Source organism: Saccostrea echinata, unplaced genomic scaffold (genome assembly GCF_033153115.1).
Source record: "Saccostrea echinata isolate AGI-Se365-2 ecotype Australia unplaced genomic scaffold, CSIRO_AGI_Sech_v1 ptg000008l, whole genome shotgun sequence".
Taxonomy (NCBI): domain Eukaryota; kingdom Metazoa; phylum Mollusca; class Bivalvia; order Ostreida; family Ostreidae; genus Saccostrea; species Saccostrea echinata.
Genome location: NW_026889757.1, coordinates 2,945,332 through 2,962,498, shown reverse-complemented (window position 1 = coordinate 2,962,498; position 17,167 = coordinate 2,945,332). Strand labels below are relative to the sequence as shown.

The following is a 17,167-nucleotide window of genomic DNA, read 5'->3' as shown; positions in this document are numbered from 1 at the left end:
ATGTAGTATCGCGAATCTTTGATTCACAGCTCAGAAAACCTGTTTTCTTTTGAGAATGAAAATGGTTGTTATTGCTGAATCAAGCTCGTAAAGTTTTAAAAATAAATATTCCACTTTTGTAGAGAAAACGTTTACGGTATAACTGCCATGTGTTCTGAACATGAAATTACCAATGCTAGTACACTGTCGAGAATAACGAGTATACACAATAATTTTTATTTTCAAATTTATTTTTGTTTCAATAAATAAATAAACAATAAATAAACATAATATTTGAAAGACTAGTAGTATCAACTCGATATGAGCTTGATTTTTGATGCATGAAACAATTAATTTACATGATGTGAGAATTGCGTCAACATTTCATGAAACCGAGTGCTGCCCTCCCAGGACAAAGACAATCTTTTGGTCTTGCTCTGTAGTATTTAAATAGGCGAACACTTAGTAACAATAAAATAATAGTAAATATGTACTTTGGCTTTTTACAACACACTTTTTGGTCTAAAATGCAATGGATAATTTAGCTACTGAACACAGATTCCTTTGTCAAGGAACGCTAAACAGGAGTTCGGATATAACCAGAATCATTCAACAGCAGTTACATGTGAAATCATCAACATACGTGCTCTTTCAACAGTAAATGTACATGTATGGACATTTTTTGTCTTTGATTTCAAATTTCACTCAAACAAATTAACTAGACATTCTCACTCTCGTATACAATAAATACTTTTGCTCGTCAATAAATACAATTGTTCTACACACACACGTACACCATAGTCATTTCAAAATTATATCAAATATCACTTTTATAACATGTAAACAAAATGGTCGCAGGTCTTCCCACGTATATGAATCGTTCATGTTTTGTGTAATATTCACAATGTAAATGGATTGTTGGCAAGCTACGGACGGGTATATTGTTTTTAATCTCTGTATAATACTGGATTTATATTTTTCCTTGAAAACAAACATTTCTACAAATCCCGCAAAATAGCACACACATTGACACCATTTTTTGGCAAAATGGTTGCCCCTTCCACGCACTGAATAGGAATTTCTTGACTGGCAGAGGGAATGAAGGAATACTTTTTTAGCATGCGAATGATTGTCATTTTTCCTTCCAGCTGCGCCAGTCGGAGTCCTACACAAGTCCTTGGACCACTCCCAAATGGCATCCACGCCAGAGGGTGTCTCTCAGATTTTCTCTGTTCAGTAAATCTGAAGAAAAGACGGGACTTTTGAAAGAAGCGCAAATATTTTAATTTCGGTTTGAAAATGTTCGAAGAATACGATAGTTATCTCCCGTAACACATGAGATAAATTTCAACTCACCTCTCAGGTATAAATTTATCTGTGTCTTCGATCCAATGCTCCTTGTTGTAATGAACGCTCCACACATTGGCCTGGACCAGCATGCCTTTTGGGATATCAATTCCATTGACAGTACAACTTTCCATGCACTGACGAGCAACGACACTGGAAAAACAATTTTAAAAATCATAAGAAACACAATTTATAATTTCAGAACAAGTATTTGATTTAGATATTTAGTACAAATAATAATGATTCATAAAACTTACGTGCTAGCCAGCGGGTATTTTCGTAATGTCTCGCACCAAACCATATCTAGATATTCCATTTTTTGGATCTGGTCATAGCTCGGATTATCTGCCTGAAATATTATTTACATATATTTAAGAAATATTTTCATTTTAAAATACATAAGGAAATATGATTGTAAAATGGTACCAAGTACTAACAGTTTATTTAAAACTTACATTATCGGGAAAATGTTCATCAATTTCTTCTTGAAGTTTCTTTTGAGCCTCGGGGTTGACCGACATTTCGAACATGATGTATGCAAGGGTTGTACTTGTGGTTTCGTATCCAGCCAACAAGAAAAGCAGGCATTGGGCTACGAGTTCTTCGTTGGTCAGCAGCCGCCGCTTGACCACATTGTCTTTCTGGTCAACATCCCCAACATCAATTTCATTTTTTTCAGGGTTATATTCTGAAGTAACCATGAGTTCCAATAGGTTTGATTTCGAGGGCTGAAATGAAATAGGTGAAAGTGTGTACTTAAAATTTTGAAACAATGCTACAGTAAAGTGGTATGAATAACAGAGATATACTTTTAAATAAAGGTTTATATTGGATAATCTTACCTTCTGCTTTTTCTGTTTTTGTACTATTTTTCTCATTGCATCCTCTAACCAGAAAACCGGGTTAAATGCAATAAGACCCAAGAAATGGTAAATACCAATCCAGAGACGATGGAGGGCGGGAAATATAACTAAAATTAAAACAAACACAAATAATTATTTTTTTTCACACCATTTTAATATTGCTATAATGGTGGTGGGATGGCACAGTCTCATACCAAAAAGGTAAACTTAAATACGTACATCCGAGCATGAAGAGAATCGGTCGTTTTGTGGTATCCCGTATCACCCCTCGGCAATTCTTCATGCATTTATCATCTTTATTTATGAGAGCATCTGTGTTCATACCAAAGCCACAATCGGCGATGGTGTCCAGTGTTAACCTCTGGAAAAGCCTAAAATAAGACGACAGAAAAATTTGTTAAAATGCAATATTTCTCACGACAGAGGTAGAAAAGAAGAAGGAAATCGATCATTGTTTTAAAACGCTGACGTATATTTGCCATTCCAGCGTGATTTTTCACTCACGAAATGTAAACAGGTACCCGATGATCATATTTTCGTGATAGAACTCATATACTTTCATTGATAAACGCGACCCACAAGCCGCGATATTTGGGAGGAGTGACTACTTACTCATAACTGTCGAAGCTCCTCTCATTGGTGTTGTGGTCATGGATAATGTCTAATAGTTGGTCAATTCTATGATTTATTAGAGGTGTCATCTGTCGATAAAAAAAATTAAAATATGATCAAATTAAATATGTAATCATGATGGTACTCATTGATTGGGACTTTCTATGAAACATAACAGCAGGCTCCGAGTGTTTACTTTGACAAATATTGACATTGGAAGGGTTTCACTCAGTTGGTGTGCCTTTTGTATTTTTTTCTTAATTTAGAAACTCTACCGTCAATAGAACAAATCAAATCCACCTACGACTTAAAAATGATAGCGATTACCCGATCGATATCAAGAATAATGGGTCATCAAAAATAAGACGATTAGCCATTATCAAATTCCAATAAAACATCCCAATAAAACATTTAATACTTTAATTCCGTTTTCTTCATTTGGTAATTTGCTTTTAATAAATGTTCTTTACGATATTGATTGTAAAAATACATAGTTATTTACCGTTCTCATTTTTGTAGAACTAAATGCTGGGTTTACAATGGACCGCAATCTTCTCCATCTTTCTCCTCTTGCAAAAAACATGTGAACATTTTCATCGCTGTCTGGATCAACTTGAACGGGAAAAACCTGGATAAATGTAAAACTGGAATTATATTGATGCTTGATCTATTAAATCTATTTTAAATATTGTGCAATGTCCGCCCCCACTGGGCGGTGAAGATGATGATTTTTTTTGACACTCTGAATTTCCTTATCTGCCAATTTTCAAAAGGTTCATTCATGATTCTTTTATTTTAGCACACCAGATATAAAAAGATTGGTCGTGCCCATTTACTTTGTGCAAGAAGTAAGACAATCACGCCAATATATCGGAATAGATATTCAGGGATATAATTAATACACAGCTTAAGAGTTTTGATTAAAAGCGGAAATTTCACGGTTAAATTTATCTTCCTACTAGCATTCTTGAATTATGCAAATATGTTCTGACATGGTCTTGATAAAATACTTCATGTGGTAGCTGGGTCTAAGAGACGGCTAATGATAGAGCAATTATTACATATTAAAGGTGCCAATTCAAACCCTGAACTCTTTTAACACTTAGGGTATATACATTTTTTTTTACCTTTCTTGCATGGAACTTCTTGAACTGTTTTATAAACACCTGCTGTAGAAGATCAACATCAGCTGTTACTAAGACTGGTGTTGGCCCCTCAAAATACCTAGATAAATTTAAAATATATATAAATTTATATATATATATATATATATATATATATATATATATATATATATATATATATATATATATATATATATATATCTCCTGATGCTTATATTTAATCAGAACTTTAAAAAACATGAAATCATTCATTGTAATTAATTACTTTATATTACTTACCCAAAAGTTTTTCCATAGTCTTTATACCATTCTTGGAATTTCTTGTACAATGGCTACAATAAATTATTGCAATACTCAAACAACTAAATAAACAGCATGTAAATTTGGTGCATCGTCAAATAAGTAAAAAAAATCAAAGAATATGTCTAAAATATCTTAAAACATACCATTTTCCAAAATGAGAGTAAATTTCCAAACAAGAAATTTGGTTTGGGACCCGGTATATTCATTTTTTCAAATATTTGCATTTTTTCTTTTCTTTGTCTGAAAACAAAAAGAAAAATATGTTTCAAATGGATACTATGACATGATCGTAAAAACAAAAATGTGAAATGCATTTCAAATATAACTACATTATTCATCTCAAGCAAAATATAAACATATTAATTAGCATTTAAATTGGAAAATTATGCCATGTACACCAATTGTAGATATTTCAGCTACAAAATTCAATGCAACTTTGACATCTATTTCGTAGTACGGTCGTAGTAAAACTAATTCATTCATAGGTTATGTACTGACTACTGAATAATGACAGCTTGTGTTAATCAATGCACACGATTGCAGGGTTTAAAAAATACATTCAATTTACATACCTGTAAAAGTATATTAAACATATCACCAAAACAACTAAAAGCACGTGCGTTATCATATTGTCTGTAAATTCCTAGTTTGTAGCACAAGTGTTGTAACTTTGAGTGACTCTACCTGGATATTCGCCTCTATTTGTTTGGTCGACAGTCCTACAGACTAGCCAATCAAATCACGATATTTTCTTCATATAAAAAGGAACATAGAAAGAGGTGTTGCTAATGCTGCGCGTGGTCATAATTCCTTTGACCATTGATTTTTCGATCCCAATGAAGTTTGGATCGCTGATTGTTTCCATTTATGACGTTTTTATTCTAATCATTCACCCGGAGTATTTGTGGACTTGTATACGTTTTTAGCGTGTACCTACTCAACGAAGCATGTGACGACTATAGACAAAGGCGTATATGCATTGAAAGGCTGGCAATATTATTAGCATGGACTGCTCTAAACCTTAATATCTGTGTCTGTATAATTTCTAAACATGGACTTTACTTTGTTGTTTTATTATGGGGATATTTTCGGTCATCATTTGTAAGGTAATAAATCTTTTCTAAACCGCAGTATATTTAGTTTATGCTTATTCTTGTGAATATAATCTCTTGTTGATCACACGTGTCCTGGATGGTAATTTGAGTCAGGATAACGATTATATCTCCATAATTTTACAATCTACTACAATGTACCTTGTCGACATACCTTTCTAAGAAGTCAAGGTCATTTTGAATTCGTATGGATGAAAAATGTGGAACTGAATTTTATTCAGTGTACAATTTTCAGTATATGTTTTGTGATGGTTAAGATGAAATATCTATCAAATAACAAAGTTTCCGATTTTAATAACAGTAAGCAATCAAGAGAGAGAGAGAGAAAAAAAAATCATGACTAGGAGCATTCATAATTCCAAACAGTTAACCACAGAAAAATGTATCATTTTAAATCTCGACTTGACAATATAATCCTTTACACTTAACAACAAGGGTCATTTTCATTCAGTACTGTGCTTATACCCGGAAATCTACCTGGCACTTTAAAAAATGAGGCATTTTGGACGAATACATTGCACGACGTGGACAAGACTAGTCAATAATCACTTATCGATCAATAACATTTCATCTCTCCTACATTCAAGGACGCAAGGGAAACACCTCATTAGCTTAATAACTGAATGATAAAACATATCATCGACAGATTTCGCTTTCTCGGTAGATGAATTATAATAATTGTCTTCTATTGTTCTGTAAGTGTTAATTCTAATATGGCAATTCAAATTGAAAGAAGTCAATAAACATTCGGTTGAATGTGCATTTTAGATAATGTTCTCTTCAAAACACACTGATGTAAACAAGTAAAAGATCATATAGTAGCTTTTATTTTTATGTCTAGACATAAGTTGTTAATTTTTGCCACAAAATGGTTTATCAACACAATTCCATTTAATACATGAAACCTGAGCGTAATTGTTATGTACATGGAGTTGACGACACAATGTACACACGTGTTAGATTTATTCATTATAAAATTACTAAAATTGATTTCCTTTACATGTAAATTCATTCACTTATTTGAGATTTGATTGAAACACACTATATTTAGTTTACAAAATAAGTGTCATTATCTTTTTATGATAGCAAGTCTGCGAAGTGTGAATTTAGCCAAGTAAAAATATATATATATATATATGCTAAAAAATCATGTATTTTTTAAATTCGAAAATAGGCCCTAGTGTTTTAATCCCGCTATATAGCACATCTACGAAGTGTGATTCATCAAATTTCGCTTGTCAATGATTTTTTTTTTTTGGTTCTGTGGATTTTTTTCCTCTCTAAAACCTGAAAATGAGAAAAAGAAACACCTGGTAAACCTTTACAATTATTTGAAATGACTTTTTACACATAATGTCTTAATGATTAAGAAATCAAATTTTATATATATATAAAAAATAATTAGACCTTGACTTCACAGGGAGAAACATTGGGAGAGTTGAAGATTATTTGGGGAAGTGAAAAATTTCCTGGAGAGGTCGTATCTTGAAATGATTTAAGAAAGATTGTAAAACTGCACACCGGATCTACATTTTTTCATACCTGTTACAAGCGTAATACAAAATGAACGTACGACCTAGAGAGGAAATGTTTACTAATTATATAATTTATGTTGACATTTCAAACACAAGTAATACTGATCTAATACTTCATTAACACTTAAAAAAGATATACTGAAATGTAAGTATCTGTATGCGTCAAAAAAGGCATTTGTGCCAAAATATCGTTTACTTTAAGCACAGGGTAATGATCTAAGGAAATATTTAATGGCAAGTTTCACAATGTATCGGACTATTATGAACTGTCTCTCATAGTCTCAATAGAAACCGATTTTTTTAACGTCTTAGAGAACAAATATCTTTTCAGAATATGTTGGGAACACGATTAAGACCCCCCCCCCCAAAAAAAAAAAAACAACCCTCGCTGTTTGCTTTTTGAAAGCCTTCTAAAAGTCCTAGATACCCTATCAGAATGGAATTTGCTTAATTTAGTTTTGATTTTCTGTATATGTAAACGAAATCGACCTTAAAGAACGAGGGCGCTTTTGATTTGGATTCGGCAAGTAGTTAAAGTTGAAAATTTCGTTACACTGTATAACATATGAGATGACCTGCTTTATTTCCCATCGTCAACTGCCTTATTTATGTAGTAATATTCCGCTTTCATCTGTATATGGTATTTATGTCTTCCAACTTACATGTACATGTATTCCATAATCAAGAGCATGCCATGAGAACTAACAATTTTTAAATCGAGGCAGCCTACTGACAAAAACCCTCCTGTTAAGTCAGTATTTCGTTAATTTCATGGTCGTTATGATACAACATATCATTAGGTCGTATTTTGACTGACATATTTCATACCATTTGTCAGGCCTTATGCAATACTAAATTTGACTATGGAAAATTCCGTCTACCTGATCAATACATAAGGCTCTCGGTGGGTGTGACTGGTTGAAGGGGGATGCTTAGTCCTACTAGGTACCTGCTGGAATTTATAAAGGGTCCGTGTTTATGACCTTTTCACAGATTTGTATTGTAGGTTTTTTGAGATCGAACACTTGTCTTAACATCACCTTTTTCATTGATCCGACTCATAATATTTTGCTTTCGATTGACGAGTTGGGTTCTTCTGTTGCAGGAAGGGGAAATATTTTCCCAACTTGTGTTTTGTTTTGCTAAAATGTGCCTTGAAATATGGCTAAACGAGTCATGACCCCCCTCTTTCCAATGCTGTTTAAAAACTGAAATAGAGAACGTAACGACGATATCACAGTGGTATCTGATACCTTTCCATGATGACGTATAGGTCACGGTATCCTAGTGGTAGGACGCTCGCTTCGAGATCGGGAGATCCGGATTCGATTCTCGTTCGCCGCGCCGCGTCAAACCTTAAAGACGAAAACATAGGTACATTTAGTGACTGTTCCTTCGCCAAGCGCCCGGCACTACGTAGAAGTGAAAATCACGGTTCTTTCTGATGAAACCTTAAAAACCGATGTCCTGTTTCACGGTAGACGTTGATACGATAAAGAACTCTCACTGCTTAATGGTCATGAGTGCCGAGTTTGAAGCCCCTAACCGGCATAGTGATATCTCTCTATGAGTGAAAAATTCTCAAATGGGACATTAAACGACATACGATCAATCGATCAATCCATGACAACGAGGAATCGATGAGTTTTTATTCGATCCTCGCTTGGAGCGTTTATTATTTTTTTTTAATTTTAAAAAGACATTTATCAGTTTGATTTTATTTCCCGAATTTTAAAAAAGAATTTTGAAATAAAGTTAAATTTTGATTCTGTTGCATTGGAAGAAAAAGCAGTTCTTCCCATTCATTGAAATTTTAATATGTTTGCAGTTAACCCTATTATCTCATAGCTGTTTATTAATTGAGTGAAACTTTATAACCTATGTTATCAAAATTGTTAAGATTGGCAGAGTTAAATATTTCATTTTTTCGACAAGGTATTTCAATGATAATAATGTTACATTTTCCTATCTGTGTAGCTTTCTTAAAGTCTGTCACCGGTCAAGGTAGCATTGTGGTAGGGCGTTCGCTTAGTGATCGGGAGACCCGTGTTCAATTCTCGTTTGCCGTACAGCTTCAAAACCTAAGACAGTTCCTTCGCCAAGCGCCCGACATTAGAAGTAAAAGCCATGAGTATTTCGGAAGAGACCTTAAAGACTGAGGACCTGTGTCACGGTACATGTAGGTGTTTGCACGATAAAGAATCCGCACTGCTCACTGGCCCCTAGTGCAAAGTATAGATTTAAATTTGAAGCCCTTTACCTGTATATGGTGACATCTCTTTTTAAGTGAAAAACTCTCGAATGGGACATACAACGACATGCATTCAATTAATCAATTTTAAAGCGTGTCCAGCTGTGGTTTGTCGACAAAATCGTCTACTTGACTGGACATTTAAAGTAAAAATGATTCGTACAAATGATTCCTGAAGATTAAATTCCAGATACGCCAATCTTCTTTTCCTGTCTCGATAAAGCATATAACATGACTTTAAGGCGAGCGGGAGGAATTCTAACTTAAAAAAAAACAGTTCCTTAAACAAACCATATTTTGACGAAATTTCGGACGCCACACATGTACATAAATATACACAGGGAGAGACAAAAAGAGAGAGAATAAATAAAACTTTAAAAAGTGCAAGTTTGTCAGTATCTAAAGTTCTTCACCTTTGACAATAAAGATTGATAGATGTGAGATGTTTCATGAAGTGAAAAGAAATATAACGTACGAGGTTATATTATAGTCAATACTGCAATACTTCTAGTGTTCAGCAGACGGTTAGACTATATCAGGGATTGTATCAGACATTCTGGTGTTTCTTTCATTTGTGTATACATCAGTTTTGAACATCATTTCCTTCTTTTTGATTTTCAGGATGGCAGTACCCCGCGTCGGATCTGTTTGTGAAATTCTTTTTAATACTTGCATTTACGATACCATTATACCAGTATATATGGAGAAATAAATCTGACTTTCTAATACGCATATTTCCGCCATATAAATTTTCCGAAACAACAAAAGAATACTATATGGTATATACGGTTATCGTTAAACCTGAACCCAGTCCAAGTTACCATGGTCGGATTTTCTCCTACTCCCCGTTTCAGAAAGAAAAATACATGTATAAAAATAGTCAATATCAACGCAAAATTTGGCCTGCCATTTTTAATTACACATCTGAATGTCGTTTCCTATTATATCAAAATAGCTACAGAGGTTAGAATTTAAAGCATTTTACTTCCAAACTGGCCAAGTTTCATTAATGTAAGCCATGTTTTCATGGTGAGCCATGTTTTCAGGGTTTGGTCTAACATTTCAAGATGCAAAGAATACTAACATTAAACAAACAATTACCTTTGTAAAATAATTAGAGTTTACTATGTATGTGTCATTGATCAAAGAAAATGAGACTTTTTTCCAGAAATGCAGTAATGTGACCAAAATTCTGAAGTGTTGCTGGGACTATAATAATATTAATTTTCTCAATGATTTAAACAAACATAGAAGCAGTGATTATTACGTTAAAACAATGGGGCTTCGAACGGGTCATATTTACACTAAATAATACATTCAAATGAAGTAGCTTCCGAATACAGTAGCTAAATGGTGTGATGTCACTTCATACTCCATAAGGAGTATAAAATGATTTTTCTTTTCGCTATTACACAAACTGTACAATAACGAGACATCAAAAGCTAAGCGATTGCGAGATTAAAATCTTAGATTCCTTTAGGAAAGGAAAATATAAAGGTTTTTGCCCGATTTTATTACTTTTCCCATTTTGAATAAAACGTTATTTTCACACTGTGAAATAAAATATGAAGATGACAAACAGTAATCAAGCTCAAAAGTCCATTGGAACAATACAAATTGGGAGCAGAGCAAACATGGACTCCTAAATATAATGACCCAACAATTTTTTTGAAAAACTTCAGTCAACACATTCGACTCAACGATTGACTGTATTTGCTAATAAGGTCATTGTATTGACCATAGACTTTGTGAAATGTAGACTTTAAACGAGACTTTATATCCTTGTAGTATCAACTTATTTGTCAAAAGCTTGCCTCGTCTTAGAAATTGTCCGTACGTAGAACACACATATCAAATCAACTGGGTGACATAAACACCATATAAATGCAAGTGTTACATTTAATGGTATATTGCTAAATAAATGAAGAAAAAAGAAAGGTGACGAAATTAAGAAAAGTCATCACATTTATCATAAAGTTTTGTTGTTATACTGTAATTTGCCTGCAAAACTATCACTTTTATTCAGTGGATAAATAACACACACACACACGAGTAACAGAGAAATATTTTGATTGCCCTCATACATTGACCCCCCCCCCCCCTCCGAATTAAAGTGATTCCAAAATAAGTTTTCGTTTTTAACACCTGTACATACGAACAGTCCTTAATACCACTTCTGCAATCAGATGTATACTTTCTAAATGTGACATTTCAGCTTTTAAAGCAAACTTTACTGTATATTTAACTATGGAATGAAAATCCATTCATAAATATGGTCTCGTAGGGCCCAAGTGATTATGTCAAGTAATATACATGTAACTTTAAATGGCGTCACATTTAATCCTATCCGTGGCACTGAATTACTCCCACCTTGCCATAATCTGTAGGGTTTGGTCAATGAAGAAAATTAGGAATATACATCCTAATATTCATTAGGAATATAGCATTGATTGCCTATAATAAGACCACGTAACAGAAATAAGTGACAAGGACAGCAAACACAGATTATTTAATTACTTGAGGAAATCACACATCTTCGTAATCCATCGATCTGGACACCAAATAAAGAATCAAAAGGTCAAGACCACAGTTTTTAATGTATCCGATTTATAATGACCTAAATTTTGTTTAATGAATTAAGTTTTTAGATTATAAAGAAACTGAATCCTATTATCAAATTATACACTAACGGTCTCTAAAAAACACACTGACAACCAGGAAACTTTGCATGACTTTATGAAAAAAAAATTGATAATTCATGTAAAAGTCATATTCATTATACCTCTTGATAATTTCTAATAACTACTTCTTGATTTACTGTTAATCATTATTGTTCGTGGGGGATCAATGTTCGTGGGTAACCCTTACCCACGAATTTACATCCCCACGAACAACTATTTTGTCAACGTACTGATTAATTAGATCTACCAAAAAATCAAGTTGCCCGCGAAATTACAACCCCACGAACCAATAAAATTTTGCTTGCCAACGAACATTGACCCCCACGAATTTAAATGTTTCCACAGTACTTGATTTTATTGTTTACACAGTGTTAGTGCTAGTGCTGGAAATTCATCGAGCTTTTTTGTTTACACCTGACTTAGTTTGTTTTCATGGATGCAAGAATAACAGAACATTTTAGGAAATCTACAAAAGTTGAAAATGACTTATTAAAAACAAATCTAGAAACTGGTCTTTTGCAAGTAGACAAAAATCATCATGCCTAAGTCAGATATAGAACATAGAAAAATCATAAACATTAAATGAAGTAAACAGATCGAGGCATGTTGTCTCGCAATTGCCTCAAATGTCAAAACAATTATTAACAGTTACTTGCTGGAGAAATAATCTAATGACATCAGTAAGTTTGACGTGCACTGGATTTAACGATTAAATTTTGAAGAACACTTGAATAACCTTAACTGAATGTCCTCTCATTTCTTGTCAAGTAAGACCTTGCACGTCCACACACAAACTCAAATCATAAGAATGTTGGTAGTTTATAAAAATGAAGGCTGTAACACTCTGCTGGCAGGATATAAAACGAAGGCTATAGGTAATCGGGATCAAATTTAACTGGTACACCTTGGTACAACATTGTAGATTTTGAAGATGTGGCACAGTGGTTAGAGCATTTGCTCTAGAATCGCGGAGTAAGGATTTAATCCTTACGTCGTGGATTCGAATCCCACTGTGGGACATGGAGACCGGTCCTTCGGATGAGGTCCCGTGTCGCAGTAGGTGCTGCACGAAAAAAATCCCTCACTGCTCAATCGGCCTCAGTGCCGAGTATAGGTCAAAATTTGCAGCTCTCCATCGGCAAATGGTGGCGTCTCCATAGGAGTGAAAAATTCTCGAGAGGCACGTTAAACAATAAACAATTTATCAGGGAAGGTCATAGTTACATGTAATGTCCTAAAATGCAAAAAAAATTTACAAATTTCAGACGATAACTTATATAAGTTAGGTATTGACCACTGCTATACGTTAACTAGAAGCAAATCATTGAGATTTTACAATATAGAGTGTTAAAGCATACAAAGGGGTTTTTTTCATAGGCACTATTCTCGCCTCTGCAGAAACAATTCTTGTGCTATTACAGAAACACCGTAATGTTCTTTTGCAGATAGAGTTATCACCAGAAAACCAGAAGTGGTTGATGAGACTCTAGCTCTAATGGTTTGTACTTCAATAATGAAGGACAACAGTTGCATCTGGATTGGAACACCTTTTTAGTGAAACAGAGAATTATGTATCTATATTTTTTAAATGACACATAGGATTAGGTCTCTTGGTGTAGTCTACTTGTGTACCAAGTTTTACTGAATTCGCACCAACTGCGTTTTGAATTTTTTTTATAGATATGTCATATTGTAATTTTTGAACTTACCGGGTTGCAATAAATTGTACTTACATGTACTACCACCCGGTAAATTCAGAGATTACAGTATGGCAGATAGAAAAATGTAAAGACTTCAGTGGAAGCTCAACGGATACTTAACACGACATAAGCCTTCTGGACTCTGGTCAGTATATATGTGTTCCTACACCTTTTAAAAATACAGATGGCATTGGTACACGCGTACTTCTTGTTCGGTCTCTTATTAGTCTTTTATGTAAGGAATACTAGTAATGAACTACATTTGGACATAAAGATTGTTCAGTGTAATTTTATCACATGTAGCCATACAAATGAGCTTTTATATATTATTTCGCCGCAGTCCAAACAAAACACTTCAAGGCCAACATGGAAGGACTTCTATTTGTGTACTCTTTTCAAATAACGAATTAATGCATTGCTAAAATTGGAAAGAAACTATTTATTTGCTACAATGAGGGTAAAAAAAGGCCAAATAAAGTAATTAAGAGTACTTAAAAGAACTTTTTAGCATATTATCTGAAATTGGTATCTTACGTAACCATGACAACATTGTAGAAATAAAAAAAAAATCGATCTACAATAGTATACATGTTAATAAGTCTTGTTTACAGACGGGAAAAGGAACATACGACGGACCTTTATCATCATGAGCTCCCCTGATCTATGTTTATTTGAATAGTTTTGACATGATCTAAAAAGAAGCCTGAATGATGTTTTAGATATCTTTAGATACCTTTTGATACAATTTCTACGCAATAAATAATGTACATCTGAGTAATACTAATTAGAGGACAAACGTTTGTTTTTAACGAAGTGTATATCAAAGATATTTTACCCTGGTGTTCTTACACTTGCAATCAGGATGTCCTTTTTATTTTTAAACACCGGTACAATATTTTTTTCAAATTTGAATTCAAAGATTACACAAATGTTTTCTCTTGTAAATTGCAATTTTTCCCGCCCTTGCCAAATAGGAACATGCTTTTCAAAAATTGAAAGTTTTTGCTTATATTGCTTCCCAAGAGGTTCCCAGATATACTAGCGTCCTACCTTGACCCCGGACAGGGTTAGAATTAAGGATATCTTAAATTATTTACTTGAGTCATGCAGGGACATAGCATCGATTTTCAAATTGTGGGATCCAGCCAGAAAAAATTGTTAAGCCTAAATAAAAAGTGCATGAAAAGAATTGTGACAAATAAAAAAAAAGGTGTTGGTCAAACCGGCCTTTAAAGAACTATGAACGCTAATTCTCGATTCCCGCCTACATTTGAAACCCATTTAATTCGGTATAAAGAGCAATTTGGCCATAAAAACTTTTTTGAATGCAAAGAAGAGTTCATTAGCTATTGAATAATGATTTTAAAAACAGTGTCAAGAAGTCCATTGCTCTTATTTACAAGTCTTTTATAAGGGGAGTAGATATTTTTTTCCCATTGAAATCAGGTTTTTTAACATCACCAGATTTTCAAATACTCATGAAAATGGATAAATGACCCTTAAATCTTTCCGTATGTTTAACTTTTAAAAAAATTCAACATATATGATAAATAAAGTGCATTTTTTTTATATGTAGTCTCATTTGAAATTGGCCGGTAAAAGAATACGCACTTTTGCTGTATTTGTCTGTAAACATATGTTCCCTCCCGTGAAACAACAAAAGCTTTGGTTAGAATTTGTTGAATAACAATTTATAATACCTGTAAAAAGGAATTTTTGTTTCACGGAGGGGGGGGGATGCTTTACTTTTTTTTTCGTTTTCCGTTGAATTCTATAGTGAAAAACAAGTTTTACCAAAATAATAGAGTTATCTCTTTTTGTTTTCCCAAATAAGTTATGTTTTATGAAAATTCGCATAAATATCTACATAAATATGAAAAATCATTCGAATATGTCAACTTTTGAAAACTGTTGTGGAGCTAGACGGCAGAACAATATTCTATCGTTCACAGTTCTTCACCAAATACCGGTAAAGGGCTTCAAATTTAGATCTTTATTGCGCCAACGCCTGCCGTGACACAGGGTCTCGGTTTTCAAGGTCTCGTCCGAAAAATCGGCAATTCTTATTTCAAAGAACCGAACGCTTAGCGAAGGAACAATTACCTTTTTATATCGACTAAGGTCAGTCACGGCCATGGTTTGAACCCACGACCTTCCGATCACGGAGCAAGCACTCTACCGACTGAGGCTACATTAACCGTGAAGTGATAAAGGTGAAGACAATCACACAAAAAAATCTAGAACAATACATATCTGTGGACATGGCATAAAACTCGGAACCCCGGGAATTCCAGAGTTGAGATCAGGTGCCTTGGAGGAGTAAGCATCCCCTGTCGACCGGTCATACCTGCTACTTGGTAAGAAACGCATCGGCCAAAATACAACCCAATGATACTTTATATTTGACAAGGTTATTATAAAGACTATTTAAACGAGGTTGAAGAAATCCCTGTAACATCAATTCATCAGTCAGTGGCTTGACTCGGTTTAAAAATTCTCAGAGCTTACTCTTTGAGTATCCAGTATGTTGGGAGACGTAAATACCATATGCAGGTGATAGCGGAATGTTACTACATAAGTAAGGAAAATTGACGATAGCTGTTAGTTTTTGTTTTTGTTTCTCTTTCTTTTTTGTAACAAATACAGATATCATAAATTATATATCTCTTTAATAACAAGAAACATATTGACGCAAGCGCCAAAAATCGGCCGCAAACCAATTGTTCCTTTTATGAGGCAACAAACTGAAATGCACGATTTGTTATTAATATTTCTGATATTAATCTGTTAATTTAACCCGGTGAAATAAAGCAGTGCATGCGATATTGCAAGCACGGGTTTTATTTATTTCTAAGAACAACCTAATTTTCTTCACAAATATTTGGGACTCCTCTCTCTCTCTCGCAAATCCAAAGGAGGGTGTTGAAACCCCCACAACCCCTTCTAGATCCGCCACTGCAGTTTCTTTGTTTTGGTTGAGTTGTGGCGGGAAAATGCTTGGCACATTGTAAAATCCGCGTTATCCTCGTCTGCTGGAGCAAATATCTCGTAATATTCTGTCTTTTAAGAAATGCAATTTTGTCACATTTTTAAAAATTTACCATAGGAAATGTATATATTTTCGTCATTATAAAACAAAATCAATAAATCCTGATTAAATAGAGAAAGTAATATTGATTATATATGTATACATATCTCGGTCTTTCCTTTCGATAATGCCTACAGCATGTGTGCTAATATTCTCCGCACTTCAGAGTTCGTCAATCACGATTCGGTCAGATAAAACATTTACCCAATTATTTAATTCAATTTATTTGTTTGTTTGTGTATTGTTTAACGTCCCTCTCGAGAATTTTTCACTCATATGGAGACGCCACCACTTGCCGGTGGAGAGCCTCAAATTTTGTCCTATACTCGGCACTTGGGGCCATTGAGCAGTGAGGGGTCTTTTTCGTGCCAGCACCTACTGCGACACGGGACCTCGGTTTATACGGTCTCATCCGAAGGACCGTTCTCCACGTCCCACAGTGGGATTCGAACCCGCGACGTAAGGATCAACTCCTTACTTCGCGACTCTAGAGCAGACGCTCTAACCACTGCGCCACGCGGGCGACTAATTCAATTTAAATTTTGTAATCATTATGCGTTTTTGTGAAACAT

At 34.2% G+C, this 17,167-nt stretch overlaps 1 protein-coding gene across 1 annotated transcript; it reads right to left on the bottom strand.

Annotated features, from left to right (window-relative positions):
- Positions 1–672: 672 nt before the first annotated feature.
- On the bottom strand, positions 673–5,171 carry LOC133181252 (cytochrome P450 3A24-like). Its single transcript, XM_061315786.1, has 12 exons — positions 4,801–5,171; positions 4,372–4,468; positions 4,205–4,257; positions 3,929–4,025; positions 3,304–3,429; positions 2,802–2,890; positions 2,409–2,560; positions 2,169–2,296; positions 1,782–2,054; positions 1,584–1,675; positions 1,336–1,479; positions 673–1,221 (listed from the first exon to the last, which is right to left on the bottom strand). Exons 1-12 carry the CDS (start codon positions 4,854–4,856, stop codon positions 978–980), a joined length of 1,551 nt encoding a protein of 516 aa, XP_061171770.1. The 5' UTR covers positions 4,857–5,171; the 3' UTR covers positions 673–977.
- Positions 5,172–17,167: the final 11,996 nt, after the last annotated feature.

Bases quoted from the DNA above. Each gene is read 5' to 3' on its own strand.
- LOC133181252 (XM_061315786.1), bottom strand. From the start codon at position 4,856: ATGATAACGCACGTGCTTTTAGTTGTTTTGGTGATATGTTTAATATAC. The intron at 4,258-4,371 runs GTATGTTTTAAG...AATTTATTGTAG, and splicing joins TACTCTCATTTTGGAAAATG to CCATTGTACAAGAAATTCCA. The intron at 3,430-3,928 runs GTAAAAAAAAAT...ACATTTATCCAG, and splicing joins AGAAGTTCCATGCAAGAAAG to GTTTTTCCCGTTCAAGTTGA.